We start from the raw sequence: 16,717 nt of genomic DNA on the forward strand, positions 1-16,717 counted from the left end.
ACTTGCTCACGAAGAGCCTTACTACTGAGCGCTTTGCCTTCCTCAGGAGATCGATGGGCATTGGATGAGATGACATCGTTTTCCTTATCCTGTTGTACATGTGTATATGTTGTACTGTCTTTTCTTTTTTCTCTCTCATTGGGGCAGATTTGCCTTTAAGTGGGAGGTTGTTGGGGGTAAAGGCGCCTCCGCCTAGCCGCCCGTGTATTACTACACTGACAGTACCCGCCACTGCTCACTGCAGGTGACGGACACCCGTCACAGTCACTTATTCTTTATTATTTTAGTGACTGTTTGAATAAAGGAAGGCCCGGCTACACATTGTGGTTGTTGGAGTTTCCACTTTTGAGTCTCTCACTCTCTTGCCTCTTGCTCTCCATCCGCCATAGCTCTTACTGCCAAGCTTCTTCCTCCTGGGTTCCACTTCCCTTTCATGAATTTCACCTTGGAAGCGTCATTTTGATAGTTATGAAATACTGGCATTTTCTTATCCAATATTGGGGCAAACCATGATAAAGCTTGACCACAAAGCAAAGTCCCAACGAATTCCACCTTGGAAGCATCATCTGGAATTGCATGCGTATATAGAGCTTTACTTGTTGTAGGAATCCCTTGAACTTTGAACACCCATTGTTGAACTTCTTTGGCATGTTGACCTTGGGTTCTCTTGTTGGGGGTTGATAAACATGCAGAATCATCTGATCATTTCCTCTAATGTTCTGCAAGTCTTGGATCTGGTCTTGCATCTCTTGAAGTGCAGGGCCTAGATGCATAGGGTGTTCTATTTGAACTTATGCTTGTCATTCATTCAAGTCTTGAATTTGTGTTAGGAAGGCCACGATTCTTTCAAGGTTCACCGCCATGGTGCATAGGGCTAGAAAGTGGTCTTGCTAAACTGTTATGGGAGCACTAGACTGTGCTCAAGAGACTAGACTAGATGTAAGATTTGTTATAAGAATTCTATCCCATGTAGGGGTTCAAGGTACAATGATAACTTAACAAGATACGAAAAATCCCACAACTTGAGACTGTAGGTATAGACAACAGGACTGGATAGGATATGAAGGATTCCACAACTTGGGACCGTAGGTATGGATACACGATATTGAAATTACAAGATCTCCCTCGACGGGGATAAACAATATATAAGACAATATTAGATAAGTTCTTATGCTACAAGATTACAAGGTGACAAGACAACAAGAATATAATGGAAGACAAGACAAGACTAGATATCACAACTAGATTAGAACTAGAATTGGAGCTTGAAGTTACTTACTTGGAGGTCTCGACTCCTTAAGATTCCAAGATTGACATTGGTAAGACTGAGGAGCTCTATGGTAAACCCCTCCTTTTATAGGTGTTTGAGGGTCGCTAAAGATCTTCTAAAATGTTCCATGATGATATCATCGATGATGCGGGCAATGACTCAACGTATCTTCTGGAAGGTTCTATGATGACATCATCGATGATGTAGGTGATGACATGGCATATCTTCTAGAAGGTTCTATGATGGCATGTCAAGGCCAAGTTTGCATGTTTGGCTTGAGGATGTCCTATTAAGAGTGTGAACTTCACATGGGGTGTAGATTCATATGGCAAGAGTAAGAATTAATTTGTACACTTGATCATGGCATATCCGTGACAACCCTAACCTCTCTCTCTCTCTCTCTCTCTCTCTCTCTCTCTCTCTCTCTCTAACCCCCAAATAATGGTAGAGTCTCCTTCCATATGCTTCACCATGGAATCGGAGGCTCAATAAGATTGGTTGATTTTAGAGCTAGCCCAGATGGGGTAGAAGAAGCACCAGTCCCTCATCAAGCTTTGTTGTGTAGTGTAGAACTACTCTTGGGACTGGCTCGATGATTATAGCATGGTTGGGCTATACCCTCTAGCATAGTTGGATGCCTTTACGCCCTCTAACTGGGCACCCAACACAATCGGACTCCTCTATGCACTCTAGTTGAGTATCCAACACAGTTGGATGCCTCTATGCCATCCAACATGATCAGACGCCTCTATGCCCTCTAGTCTAGCTCCTAGCTTGAAGTAGAGAAGCCCTACGCAGAGCTTTGGATGGGCACCCATCGGTCTATATCGTCTGACTGGCTCATCGATACCCAAAAGCATTGGGTGATAGAGTTCTTCAGAGATGGGGGATTGATCTTCCTTCTCTTCAATGTATGAGGGTACATAGAAATTATTCTATGTATAATCAACATTGAAGAATTTGTGATGAATGTGTGTGTAGTTAATGTGTAGGGTGAACCCAACCCATAATAATGCTACTCAAAGTATTATAATGTGCATGCAGGTTTGGGAAGCAGTCTTGTATCAGGCTAGAGGGGCCTGATCATGCAAGCCTTTTGGAAGCTTGAAGGGCCTTGTAAAAGAAGCCAACTTGCAAATGAAGTAGATCCTTGTGGACGGAAACCTGCACGCACTTTGGTATTTTCTTGCACACAGACAATGGACTAGTTAAGCATGTATGCCAAGCTTAGAAGAAAACAATCAGAGCAAGCTCAATCAAAGTCAACTCGATCAAAGTCAAAGCAGCTAGGTTGTGAGAAGCAAGATCAATCCAAAAAAGCACTAAACACTTTATAAGGTCTCTACGCTACCGGATCACATGCGGTCCTTAACTTAGAACACATGTGACGTGCTTGTAGTTCAAGGCAGAATATCTTACGTATTTATATGTATGAATTTTTAAAATATATATTTCACAGCTTTTCTTAAAGAGTTGGGTCAAAAATAGAAATGATTTTCCTAACCTATTCGAAAGTTTTGGTTAAATTGGGCCAACTGATTTATTTAAGAAGTAAAATAGGCAGTTTGTAGTTTATTTATTTCAGAAATTCGAAATTTTAAGTAGGTTCAGACGTCGTACTTTTATGGCACTTAAGAATGGTACTGTCATGTTAGGTTTCGTTTTTGGCTCGAGAAATGCAAAAATAAGAGGTAGAATAGATTAATTACAGTAACAAAAGATTATTGATTATAGACGTTTATTTCGCGCTCTGGCAGACTTCTCTCTCCCTCGGCGCAGCGCACATCTCTCTCTCTCTCTACGCAGCGTGCTTCCGCAATCCCACTCTGAGCTCTCTCCTTTGCGGTCAACGCATTCTCTCTCCCTCTCTCTCTCTGTCTATGCTTCTGCCTTTGCCCTATATATTACTTTCCCGCTCTCATGATCAACGCATTCTCTCTCTCTCTCTCTCTCTTCTGCCTTTGCCCTATATATTACTTTCCCGCTCTCATGGTTCAGTTGCAACAGCGGAATAGCTTCCGGTAGAGGCCGCCACTGAGAGAGAGAGAGAGAGAGAGAGAGTAAATCCGTAAAGATGAAAACTATTGCTGGTCTCTTCGAAAATCATAAGAGGCTTGCTACGGAGATGGCAGCAACCTTGAAAGGAAATGAGCAAGAAGAAGAAGCGGAAGAAAAGGTACGCAAGGAGAAGAAGCCCCGCGTCCAGAATCAGGCGTTTGAACCGAGCGAGAGTCTCCTTGCTTCCAAGCACGGCTCTTCAAGAACGGAAGAGGACGTGCAGGTGCAATCCGACACAACGATGGAGCTAAGCCAGGAGCAAAAAATCAGAATGGAGCTGAACAAGGCCTCTGCACGTGCCACACGCAATCTCAGGCTCTGTGAAGTACATGTGACTCAAGCCCGAGGTCTGGATTCTTTGCTTCCCTTTTGTTTTGACATCTTCCAAACCGTATTGTTCTGTGCACTGCTAAGACAAACACATAATGGAGCGAAGTTAGTAGCTAGTAGAAAGTTCTGGAAAGACACGTTATAATTTAGGGACAGAGTGAAGTAACAGGTCACATTTGGCACAAGTGGACAACTGTGATGACTGCACCGTGTCTTATAATTAAGCAGAGGATTTGAGACCTTATGTGGATCATCTGGATGCATATTGCGGATGTCCATTGTGTCGTGGCATACATATATGTGGTTACACATTGTGTTGTATGGTTTGTCTGCATAGCTGATGGATATATGTGAGCACAATGCTAATGTATATAGGGTAAGTATTAAATAGACACAAACTATCACAGATTGCAACTGCATCCAAATGACCCTTTTGTAGTGAGATGGGCATCAAACTTTATTTCTCAAGCATCAGCCCTCATTGATTTTCTGAATAGTCCTTCTAGAGGGTGCTATTTTAATCACATGCATGTGTAGTCTTGGTTTTACAAGTGCGCGTGCGCGCGCACACACACACACACACAAAGCAGTCAGTCAAGGATGGCCTAGGTGTTTGGTTTTACTTGCTTCCATTGCACAAATTCTATGCACTATTGTAAGGAATGTTTGTTCTAGAAAAATGTTGCCCAATCCAATAAAGTGCCCCTAGTCTTTCCATTGTCCCACTATTGATTGCAAGTGCAATTGTCTTGATGCTCATTCTAGTCTTGTTTCTCCTCTAATGAAGCTTTTGGTCCTTTGTTTTGCAGCATGCCCTTGAAAAAGGGTGCGTGTAAATGAGAGAGGGAGCGTGGGGTGTTCATACACATTGTTTGTAGAAAGAAGCCTGTTTCAATGCACTTTTCCAGAAGGCTTTTTGGTAGTTTGAGTATAACAAGTTTTGCATGTAGAGATGGATAAATTGAGGCCATGTAGAAAGATTTACTAGCCAATGGTACAAGAATTATTGTATAGTGACTCCACCAAATAGGGAGGACTCATTTTCTCATAGAAAGTGTGGGTTTGTATTTATAGGCAGTCCTAGTAGATTTGTAACTTGCACACATGGTGTAGCACAAGCCATGCAAGCACAGAGACATAGAAAATGGATGTCAACCTCATCTCCTAAAACATAGAGCATCAAGAGAAACATAGATACCATTAGCCCGCTCTTGGACTCAAATTCTAGATAGCTTCACTTGTTGAGTAATTGAAATGAAAGGTCTCAGTTAGCAAAATAAAAAGATCCTAACTCTATAAAATAGCTCCAAATTATTGTACAAGAAAAAGATATTTTATTTGATTGTAGCACACTAAAATCTACTCTAAAAGGATGTGTTGGGTATTCCTTCCTATCCCACATCATTATTATCTCACCTCTTGCTATTAGCAATCAACATTCTCCTTATTGCCACACCATCAACATGGATTAGTGCAGCTCATCCATGGCTGACCAGAGGTTATCTTAGCATCATTCATAGTTGGAGGACTGTCTTTTGCTCTAGTCTAGCCTAGTGGAGTTGCTACTTGTGGTGGAGAGTTGTTATTTGCTTCGTCGCCATCCTTAAGAGGAGTTGTTGCGTCTAGTTAACTCCCTACCTTTGTGTGACATTATCATTGCTACATCATCATCTCCATCATCCACCATTGCATTTTTAGTTTGCTGTATTTTTGTTGCTTGGAGTCTTTCTTTGCACGCTATTGCTTAGAGAATTGCATTTTGCTCCTTTTTGGTTACTAGAATCGTCATTATTTATGGTGGATTGTTGCTATTGTGTTTGGCATCTATCTCAAGTATAGTACCCTTAGAGCTGTTCTTGATGTCTTTGATGCCTCCCTTATCTCACCTATGCTTGGATCCTTGAAATGTGAAGGTTCAAGGCTCCATCATGTCATTGTTCATTTCTATATATCATCTTCTTTATTGATCATTCATCTAATCATGGTTATTGTGTGTCGTACGTTTTGCATCTCTTTTTGTTTGGTCTAGCATTTTCTTGCAAGGTGTAAAGCTAGATGCTCTTGATTGACACCTTAGTTTTGATTCAAAAAGTTTGGTATTCAAGAACACTCAAAAACGCTTGCAAAGATCTCTCAACCAATCTCACTAAAGCACTCCCTTTTGAAGCCTATTTATTTATATCTAAATTTTTTCTCTTAAGAGACCCTAAGGGAGTGGTACATTGACTCTCCAACCAAGCTAAAAGGGTAAACTTGAATAAAAGAAATTTTCTTTCATTTCTCATGACTAAAACTACAAAGTCTTGAGTCAGAGAGAATAGAGGCAATTAGAAAAAGCAAGGCAAAGCTATCCTTTTGCATGGAATTTTTAAAATAATACTTTTCTATCTTTGGGACACTTGTATAAAAGTCGAGGGTACAATTAGGAGGACATTTTGATTTGTGTATGTTGACTTATCATATGCCTTTATCTTTGCCACAATTATTGTTTGGTGTTCTGGTGTTCATGATTTTAATTTTGTCTTTTCTTACTTTCTTGCGCCCATTGACATTCAGGCACAATGATAATAAGTTATTAGGGAGACTTAGACATATACCAATTTGAATCTAAGAAGAGGAGATTATAAAGGTAAAAGGATATCCCTTTGAGATCTAAAAGTCTCTTTTATGAATTTACTTTTGGTGTATCATCTCATATATGAAACCCTTCCATTCCACCCTCTTCTTTCATCCTTCCATCTTTTGTTGCTTTGATCTATTTTTCTTCTTTTAATCTCCTCTCAATATGTATGTGTTGGGGGGTCCTATTTATTTGGCACAAATCCCATAAGGTACACATCTGCCTATTAGTTGGGTGTTGGAGATATGTCAGTTTGAAAGGGAGATTCTAAGTGGAAGCACACAAATTGAAGTAAGAGCCATGGCGGATGGAGCAAGAGAGTAAGAGAGAGGTAGAAACACCATATGTGGAAACTCCAATAGTCACAATGTGTGACTAGCCTTTTTTAATTTAATAGTCATTGAAAGAATAAAGAATAAAGTGATGGTGATAGGCGCTTGCCACCTGTTGTGTATAGGTGTGCGGACACGATGTGTATAGTAAATTCAAGGCGGCATAGGCACAGACACTTTTATTCCCAACAATCTCTCACTTAAAGGTAAATGTATCTCGGGTGAGGAGGGAAGGAAAAAGTGATAACACACAAATGTATATAAAGTACAAGATGAGGAATAGACATTATTTCATTCTATATCCATTATTTTTTTAACAAAGGCAAAACATTTCATTGAGAGACTTTTAGTGAGTAGATTTGTAGGATTCTTGTTAATCGAGATCTTGATAAGCTTAACAGTTCTCTACCACCTTCTTGATGAAGTGATAGCGCATCTCAATGTGCTTTGTCTTCGCATGGAAGATTAGATTTGACCAACTAAATAGCACTCATAGAGTCCAAATGTAGTATAAAAATAATAATAATTCAAAGTTTTACCACTAGATGGCCTAACCATAGCGTCTCCTTGCAAGCCTTAGTGGTTGTAATATACTCTGTCTTAGTAGTAGATAAGGTTGTGCATTTTTGCACCCTAGACATCCAAGAAACAACACCTTTAGCAAAAGTGAAGCGAAAGTGAAGACATATCTAGACGTTGACATTTTACTATTTGCATATTCTACATAGTCAGAGTTAGTGTAATCCATGGCTATAGTATCTTGGACACCATAGTAAATGCTTATGATATCCTTCATGGCGTCTCAATATCGTCGGCCAGGTGTAGCCATGTAGTTTGACTCAATTGCCATCGCAAATATTATGTCAAGGTGAGTGGCGATCATGGCATGCATCAAACTGCTCATTGCGGATGCATAAGGGATCTTGGCCATCTTGAGTCTTTTACTTATCTGATTGGGGATTTTTTGCTTGATTGACCTTCACATGGGAAGATAGTTACAGAAAAAAACTGGAGGTTGTGAAATATAAATCTTCTTCTTAAGGAAAATATTCAAGAAGGTAAAATTTACGTTCATCTGATAAATAGGCTAGCGGTGGTGAATTATAAGAGTCAAGATAGCTTGGATAGTAGACATTCCGGTCGTAGGTGCAAAAGTCTATAAATAATCCAAGCCTATCCTTTGAGCAAAGCCCTTGGCAACAAGTTTTTCTCAAGGATACCATCCAAGAAGAAAAAATTTATGTCCATTTGATAAATAGGCTAATGATGGTGGGTTACAAGATCCAAGATAGCCCAGATAGTAGACATTTAAGCCATAGGTTCAAAAGTCTCAAAATAGTTTAAGCTTGCTCTCTGAGCAAAACCCTTGGCAACAAGTCTAGCTTTGTGCTTGTCCAAGGAACCATTTGCAAGGTAGTTGGTCTTACAGACCCATTTCACACCTATTACCTTGTGCTTTAGTGGACACAGAACCAACTCTTAAGTTTGATTTTGCTTGATTGAATTGAGCTTCTCTTGTATGGGTTGACACCAAATATCTTGTGTAGGAGTCTCCTTGAGCCTCCTCAATTGAAGTAGGCTTGCTGTCATGGAGAATTTGTGACATAAGAGCATAGCTCACATAGAGTGAACTATTTTGTTATGCTTGTAAGCGAGCTTATCTGCGTGGATCCGTAGGAGAAGCAGGAAAGTTAGAAACACTGGGATTTTGCATGAGCTATCGGTACCGATATAGGCTCATCTTGCTACAAGGGAGATTGACTAGCTTTCAGTATTTGCAATGCACATGTTTCTGGAAGGGACTATCCCTCACCAAGGGAAAGTAAATTCTCATTTGAAGTTCGTCAAAGATGGTAGGAAAGTCAAGGTAGAGGAAGAAAAAGGAGGAGGGTTTAGGAGTTGAAGATGAAGGGATGCTAAGAGGCAACCTGTAAGGGAAAAGAGAAATTGAGGGTGGGAGAGGGTTAGTTGATGATGAAGAATCATTTGAAATAGAACCATCAATGGGATCCTTAGAGGTTGTAGTCTCATCAAAGATCACATCCTTGCTCACCTTAAGCTTTTGTATTGTTAGATAGTAGAGCCGATAGTCTTTTGTGCTAAGTGTTTGTCTTCCTTTTTTTTCTCGTCCATATGGACAAATGCATCACACCCGTAGATGTGAAAGTGAGACATGGAAGGCTTTTGACCAAAGAAAGCTTTGTATGGGGTCATGTCTCATAATGCAAAAGTTGGGGATTGGTTGCAGATATGAACCACAATAGTTACCACCTCATCCCAAAGAAAATGAGAAAGACTCCAATGCTCCAACATCAATCAGGGGTCGACATGGTGTTGTTTATCTTAGAGACAACTATGCATGTGACATTGCAGGTATTGGGAGTGTGCAGTTGCAGTTTCAGCATGGTTTTGTCTTCACACTTTAGTGTGTACGTATCTTAGCTCAAGAAGAACTTGATTAGCACAAGATAGCTAGATGATGATGGATTTCATACCACCTTTGGTGATGGAAAGTGGGAGATTTGTAAGGAATCTAGAGTGATTGCTAGAGATTGTAAAAGTGATACTTTGCATCCTCTCCATGTATTTAGTGTGAGTGATTATGTTATTGCCATAATCGAGTAGCCAAGTGTTTCTTTGTGGCATGGCCAGTTGGGACACATGAGTCAAATTGGAATGAAAGTGCTCTCTCATTTGGGTTACTTGTCTTGTTTTCGCTATACTGATTTTGAGCATTGTGATCATTGTGATTATGGTAAACATGCACAGACGTCTTATAAAAAGTCTCTTTAACTAAAATCTTCTTCTTTAGAGTTTACATTTCGATGTATGTCAGATCCTAGGATTTTCTTTAGGGAGAAAGAAATTTTTTGTTATTTTTGTTGATGATGCTATACAGAAGGTATAGGTTTATCCTATTTGTAGCAAGGATGAAGTGCTTGACAAGTTTAAAAAATTCTTGGCATTGGTTGAAAATCAGATTGATAAGACACTCAAGTGTCTTCGCTCTGACAATGGTGGGGGATATGTGTCCAAGGCCTTTTAGGTATTTTGTGACAGCAAAGGGATAAAGAGGGAGCTCACTGCCCCTCATAATCCACCCCAAAATGGCGTTGCAGAGCGTATGAATCGAACCATATAGGACAAGCTCCGTACAATGCTGTCTCATGTTGGATTATCCCATGGTTTTTGGGCAAAGGTTGTTATGATAGCCGTACACTTGATTAATCGGTCACCAAACAGGTCTTTGGGAAGGGGAGTTTCCCAAGAAGCGTGGTTGGGTAAGACACCTTCATATGCTCACCTGAAAGTGTTTGGCTGTGAGGCTTTTGTGCATATTCATAAAGAAAAACATAGCAAACTTGAGCCAAAGTCGTGTAAATGCATTTTCTTAGGATATAGTACGAGGGTGAAATGGGGTATAGATTATGGGATCTCGAGAAAAGGAAAGTAGTACATAGTAATGATGTTATCTTTCGGGAAGATCGCATGCGTAAACAGCTTGAAAAGATTGAAGAGGTCTGTAGGGTTGTATTCTAGGAAGAAATACATTTTTGACAACAAAATGTGTCCGTTGTATAGCAGCAAATACTTGCTGTAAATGAACTTGTAAATGCAGTAAATGATGCTGAAAATGATCAGCCAGCTATTGCCCATGATAATGAGCCATTACATGTGCAAGAATAGCCAAGACAGCAAAGATTTGCAGGTTGAAATGCTAGGATAGCAAGTTGAAAATGCTCAACAGCTAGTAAACAATGATCATTGGGTTAGGAGATCATTTAGGGCTACTAGACATCCTGATAGATTCATTCCTGGTGCAAACAATGTGGTTGATTATGTCATGTTGATAAACTGTGGTGAACTGTCTTGCTTCAGGGAAGCAATGGACATACATACAACAAGAAATGGTATAAAGCCATGTTGTTAGAAATGGAATCTCTTGAGAAAAATGACAGTTGGGACTTGGTGCAGTTGCCTAAAGGGCAAAAAACACTTCCATGCAAATGGGTTTATAAGATGAAGGTCACTTTTGGTTCCTCACCAAAGTACAAGGCAAGATTGGTTGTTTCCATAGAAGTCAAGTGGATCACTGCTTATACATCAAGAAGGCAGTAGATGGCAGCTTGATTATCTTGGTTCTGTATATTGATGATATGCTAATTGTTGGTAGGGATACTCATGCCTTGGACTCACTGAAGCGAAGTCTTCATGGCAACTTTTACATAAAGGATCTTGGTGATGCAAATCACATTCTTGGCATGCCAATACTCAGAGATAGGTCAAAAGGAATACTTTATCTATCGCAGCATGAGTATATCTCCAATGTTTTCTAGCGTTTCAATATGGAGGAGAGGAAAATAATCAGGGTTCTATTGTCTCCATATGTGAAACACAGTGTAGAGGACAGCCCTATATCTGATGATAAGACGGTTGAAATGGCCAAGATTCCATATGCTTCAGCTGTTGGTAGTTTGATGTATGCTATGGTTGCTACACGTCTTGACATTGCCTTTGTAGTGGGAGTGGTTAGTAGATACATGGAAAACCCTAGTAAAAAGCATTGGGAAGCAGTGAAAGGTATTATGAGATACCTCAAAGGCACAAAGGAGTTGTGCATTTGCTTTGGAAAGCAGAAGGCATCTGTTGTTGGCTTTATGGATGCAAACTATGTTGGTCATGCGGATTGCAGAAAGTTTACTTTTGGGTATATGTTTACCTTCATAGGAGGAGCAATCTCTTGGATCTTCAGGCTATAAAAGTGTGTCTCATTGTCTGCTACAGAGACAGAGTATGTGGCTGCCACGGATGCATGAAAGGAGGCTTTATGGCTTTCACGTTTGGTGGGAGAGCTTGGCATTATAGAGTTACTTGTTTTCCATTGTGATAGTCAGAGTGCTATCATACTAGCACGGAATCCCGTCTTTCATACGAAGACCAAGCACATACAGGTGAAGTACCACTTCATTAGAGATGTACTTGACAGCAAGAGCATTGAGCTTGTTAAAGTGCTTATAGATGATAATCTTGCAAACCTTCTCACGAAGGGTCTTCCAGTAGAGTGGTTTGCTCATTGTCGACAGATGATGGGAGTTGGATAGATATATATGTTTTAGCTTTGTACATATCTAGACTTAGTTGATTCTTTTCTCCTCTTAAGGCACATTGCCTTTAGGTCGGAGGTTGTTGGGAATAAAGGCCCTGGTACCTTTTAAATGTGCTTCGGTGTGAACACATCCTTAGCACTTGTACTTTCATATAAATAAATTAATAAATAAATAAATAAATAAATTAAAAAAAAATATATATATGTGTGTGTGTGTGTGTACATACATACATACATACATCTATCTACAAACCTAAAGTGGTACACTTGTCATTCTAAGCAAAAAAATCGTGTTCACTCTCTCCACTAGTCTGCTCTCTCTCACTCTCACACTCTCACTCTCACTCTCTTTGCTGTTAGCGCCCTCTGAACTCGACACCTTCGTGGAGATCACCTACTCCTATGCGAGAAATCTTCGGATTGTGTTCTCACTAAGGCAATGATACCATGTGTGTGTGAGAGAAGGAGAAGAATAATATTGCATTGACTAATCAGTCCTTGCATGCAGCTCCCAACATTAGTGAGGGCACCAAATTAGGTTGGCTATAAATAGCCATAAATGCCCAAAGTTGGCCGACTTACACTAGTAGGTGCCTAAAAAGCTGGCTGACCAGCATTAAATGCTGGTGACTCTAAGGAAAATGTCAAAGAATAAGGGGAGGGCCATGGAAAAATCCCAGATGATAAGGATAATGTTTGGTAGATAGAGACAGATTGTGGAAAGTAGAAACTGGCTTAGGAATGCACACAAGAAGTTGACAATTGAAGAAAATGCACCTAAATTGCTAGAGATTCTATGTCTCTGTCAGACTTTGAGAGGTGCTCACAACCAAGAGATGGCAAATTGACATGACTACACAGGTAGGCTAACATTGATATCAAGTACAAACACATTGCGATTGCTTTGATGGTTGGCTCTTTTTCCACTCTTTCAGTTAGGGAGGGTCAAATCTCCCTTTTTCATCCATTCAATCTATTTGTATGGTGGACTACTATCTTGATGTTTTTTCGACTAGCATGGAGCCATTCCTTGAGGTTGAGATTCGGGCTTGCTTATGCCACTTGATTAGCATTAGAGCTCTCTCTTGAGATCAAGTACAAGCATATTCTGTGTACCTAGATAGTTGATTCTCCTTTGGCTATTCTGACCAAGAATGTCAAGTCTACCTTCTTCATCTGATTCGTCATCATTCTCAACACCACATAAAGACTGATGTTAGGTTCCTCTCTCTTCGTCGGCATCGACATCCATGGTTGAGAGGGGGTTCCTTCCGTTTCTTGATATTCTATAGGTTTTAACATTTGTCCTTGACATCACTCTCCCCTTCTTGTTGTACCTCTTCTTTGCATTGCATGATCATCATCATCTTTGTAAAAGGGTGCTTGGGCAAGTGATCAATTTCCTCATGAAGAACATTGTCCAAGTGGCACTTGTTGCATGCACATTCTCATCATGTAGCATACTCTTTGCATCTCATTGTGCGGAGCACTCTTGAGCAGAACCTAAGTTGTTTTCAATGGCGGTTCTTCTACCACCTATCACCACACCTTCCATACCTTTACCTTTTTCATTGACACCCTTGAGTGGTTGGGATAGCTTGTCTATTTTGTGATGTGGTGGATCTAAACCATACCTTGTTATTCACTCCATTGGGCAAAGTTACTTGACAAGCCGCAAACTATCTGAATTCCCTACAGAAAAAAAGTTCAATGTGGTTCCATCTGCCTTTGCAAGTACTGGTATGCCACTTGGTAGCTGATGAGCAGCCTTTGTTTGATGCCTTGGCCCCTTTGGGGTGATCACTTGGGCTCCCTTGAGAAGATAACCATTGCCTTTGTAGTCTTGGTAGGCCATTTGGTGGCTGACGTGGACCCTTTGTTTGATGCCTTGGCTGCTTTGGGGTGGAATACCTTGGGGTAAACATAGGCTTTTGACATCCAACACACCTTCCTTGGGCCGGTGTCCTACTGCCTACAATCTTGGTGACCAGATTTCAGCCTCTGATTGGTGGTACACTACTGCATTTACAAATTTTTAGCCTCCAAATTGCTGCGTTTTGGTGACAGCCTACTGCCCTTGAAAATTCAGCATTCTTTCAGCTGTGCTTGGTGGTCACAACACTTAGGATCTGCCTCTAGTGGACATCATACTGACAACTCCCTCAACCTGCTCCCACAAGAGCCACTGGCTGTTGGACAGCTCTACCCTTGAGCATTTTGTATTCACTCATTCATTTACAGCATTGATTCATTCACTTCAGAGTTCTCTTTCTTCTTTGTTTGTGTTGTGTTTTGTATTTTGTGTTTTTGCTTTCTTGTGTTTGCGTTTGAGTTTTGTATATCTCAGTTGTGGTCACACATTGTTTTCTTTTACAAACCCTAGCATATCTCCAGGAGCATGAGTTTTGGATTGTATGCCGATTGTTTTCTTTTACAACAAGAATATTGTTAGGCCAAATGTCTGCTGACTCTAAGAGTCTTACAAGAAGAGGTGCACCATAAAACCTTTTTAATATAAATGTAAGGCTGTCTGGTATTTGGCAGTGCATAGCTTTGTCAAAAGGATCGAGTAGCTTCATTGGTTTCTTGCACAAGGCCAGCGGTCATTTTCTAAGAATTTTCTGCTGTGCTTGTTCTAGTTATGGTTTTGCTTTTCTTGCCTCTGCTTTTACCTTATAATTCAAACTTCTGAGAGGTTTTTGGGATCATTGAATGAATAAAGGCACTGCAAGAAATTCCAGAAGACTGAATATTCTTGTGTGACTCTTATATCTGACACTTTTAGCTGGTTTTGCAGCTAGGGGCTTGCCATTCCCAAACTTAAAAGATCTGCTGGTTGATAAAAGTTGGTTAGGTGTCTTGGAACCGGAACTACAGAAATCCTACGTAGCGAAGTTGTATCATTATGTCAGTCAAGAAGCTGCAGGAGGCACTCCTATTTATCCACCTGCAGCAAAAATTTTCAATGCATTCAATTCCTGTCCTTTTGACAGTGTGAAAGTGGTGATTATTGGCCAGGTGGTATTTCATTCTTAGCAATTGTTTATGGTTAGTTCTAATGAGCTTTTTTCTCAAGGTTCTGTCATTATTTTTGTGGGGTCTTGCAGGATCCATATCATGGACCTGGGCAAGCCATGGGTCTTTGCTTTTCTGTAGAGAAGGGAATCAAGTTCCCTTCAAGTCTTTTAAATATTTTCAAGGAGACAAAGGATGATCTGCAGTGCTCCATTCCCTCACATGGCAATCTGGAGAAATGGGCATACCAGGTAGTGGTTTCTTTACTTTGGTGAAATTGTCTTCAAATCTGCTTCTGCAAGTAATCTAGAAAATGAGATAATCCTATGTTCGCTTTAGAACCATGAGTTTTTTTGGAACCAAAGCTCATGGATGGATTATAAGTTTATAGTACATAAATGATCCAAGTCTCATAAAGCGTAACCACTGTTTTTTTAAACAGGGGGTGCTGCTGCTGAATACTGTTCTTACAGGTAAATGCCCACTTTGGAAAAATCTTAAAAACAATTGAAGTTTGGAGGTCTTTTTCTTTACAACATTCAGCTGTTAGGAAATGAACTGGGCAGTATGATGAGCATGCAGTCCGTGGTGGCCAAGCCAATTCTCATGCCAAGAAGGGATGGGAGACGTTCACTGATGCTGCCATTGCGGCAGTGGCACAGCAGAGATCCGGCATTGTATTTTTGCTGTGGGGAAATTCAGCACAAGATAAAATGAGGTTGGTGGTTTGGTTATCTTGTGTGGCTAATTGCTGGCTATCTTTCACACAACGTTTTTCTCATGTTGACGTGCAGGCTTATCAATGCAAACAAACATCATGTTCTAAAAGCTGCACATCCATCTGGTCTCTCAGCCCATAGAGGGTTTTTCCAGTGCAGGTAAGACATGGTTTTCCATTGTGCAGGTGTTGGCGGTACTATGGGTATGGTGTCACGTTGTGCAGGTGTTGGCAGCATGTATGTGTGTCCGTGTGCATGTTTTATGCATTTCATCATGCACAATTTTTGACAATTTTCTGTGCTGACAGACATTTCTCCCAAACAAACAAGATACTGGAAAAGCAGGGTTTACTTCCTATTGACTGGCAGATCTAGTGGGAGAGGGGGTTCTTTTTCGCTGCTCTGTGGACATGCATTCATGGAGCAACTTTATTTTTGACAATGTGTCAATCAAACTGAACAAATGGCTGCAGAGGTTTTGCCGTGTTAAATATCTGTAATATTGTATATATATATATATCACAGGTAGCAAATCTTATGGAAACGAAAGTTTTCAGAGTGGGCGAGGTTCTAGTACCGCAAACTAACACCTACACATTCAATGGAGGCTCATAAATATTAACAGGAATCTTTTTTCTGTCGGTCTCTTTTCGTCTTTTGTGCTTGTAAGCAAGCCAATGGAATATACATTGGTAAGCAAGCCAAATGCCGTTCAAGAATAGCTTCTTGGTACAACATCGCACATTGAAGAGAAGAGGTATTCTAAAATTGGAACAACACTTTTTCTTATGTCTCTACAAGGTTACAACCAAAATTGTGTTTTTGGCGTGTGTTCCCTTGGGAGGGAAGGCCATAGCAATCATCCTCAGGGAGTTGGAGAATCCTGATCAAGAGATTATTTCTAAATAAAGTGCTAAGCAAAAGCCTTATCATAAGGCTGCCCATTCTCTTAAAAATTCAACATATTTAGGAGCCCTTAGATAGGCATTCTCCATTGCAAATCAGGATGATAATGTAAAAGTGCTTGTCAAGGTACTCATTTTACCTTGCTTGATACAATCCTGGTGGGTTAGTAGCAGAACTGGGCTGTCCTGTCCTTTGTGCGGCTAGTCATCCTTTTTCCTACCAAAGACTAATGCACCCACTCAAGCTCTCCTGCTATGAGTTGGAACTCCTTGTGGACGGCATCCCAAGGTGTTCAACGCATCTTCCCTGTGTTCTAGAGGGGTCGATGCAGGTTTGATGGCTTCAGATGCAATACTGGCT

At 40.5% G+C, this 16,717-nt stretch overlaps 1 protein-coding gene across 3 annotated transcripts; it reads left to right on the forward strand.

Annotated features, from left to right (window-relative positions):
- Positions 1-3,028: 3,028 nt before the first annotated feature.
- On the forward strand, positions 3,029-16,246 carry LOC148039282 (uncharacterized). Of its 3 annotated transcripts, none has more exons than XR_015690401.1 (7): positions 3,029-3,675; positions 14,515-14,735; positions 14,825-14,983; positions 15,175-15,205; positions 15,283-15,450; positions 15,527-15,610; positions 15,760-15,811. XR_015690401.1 is itself a non-coding variant. In XM_087675172.1 (7 exons), exons 1-7 carry the CDS (start codon positions 3,345-3,347, stop codon positions 15,824-15,826), a joined length of 1,029 nt encoding a protein of 342 aa, XP_087531298.1. In that variant the 5' UTR covers positions 3,030-3,344; the 3' UTR covers positions 15,827-16,246. The 3 variants fall into 3 exon arrangements, 2 of the variants coding, with proteins under 2 accessions (XP_087531299.1, XP_087531298.1); XM_087675172.1 differs by having other exon boundaries at positions 3,030-3,675; positions 15,315-15,450; positions 15,760-16,246; XM_087675173.1 differs by lacking the exons at positions 15,527-15,610; positions 15,760-15,811 and having other exon boundaries at positions 15,283-15,519.
- The last annotated feature ends 471 nt before the right edge of the window (positions 16,247-16,717 follow it).

Source organism: Lygodium microphyllum, chromosome 3, assembly GCF_053477565.2.
Source record: "Lygodium microphyllum isolate KBCC chromosome 3, Lygodium_microphyllum_v1.1.10, whole genome shotgun sequence".
In the NCBI taxonomy this organism is placed as follows: Eukaryota; Viridiplantae; Streptophyta; class Polypodiopsida; order Schizaeales; family Lygodiaceae; genus Lygodium; species Lygodium microphyllum.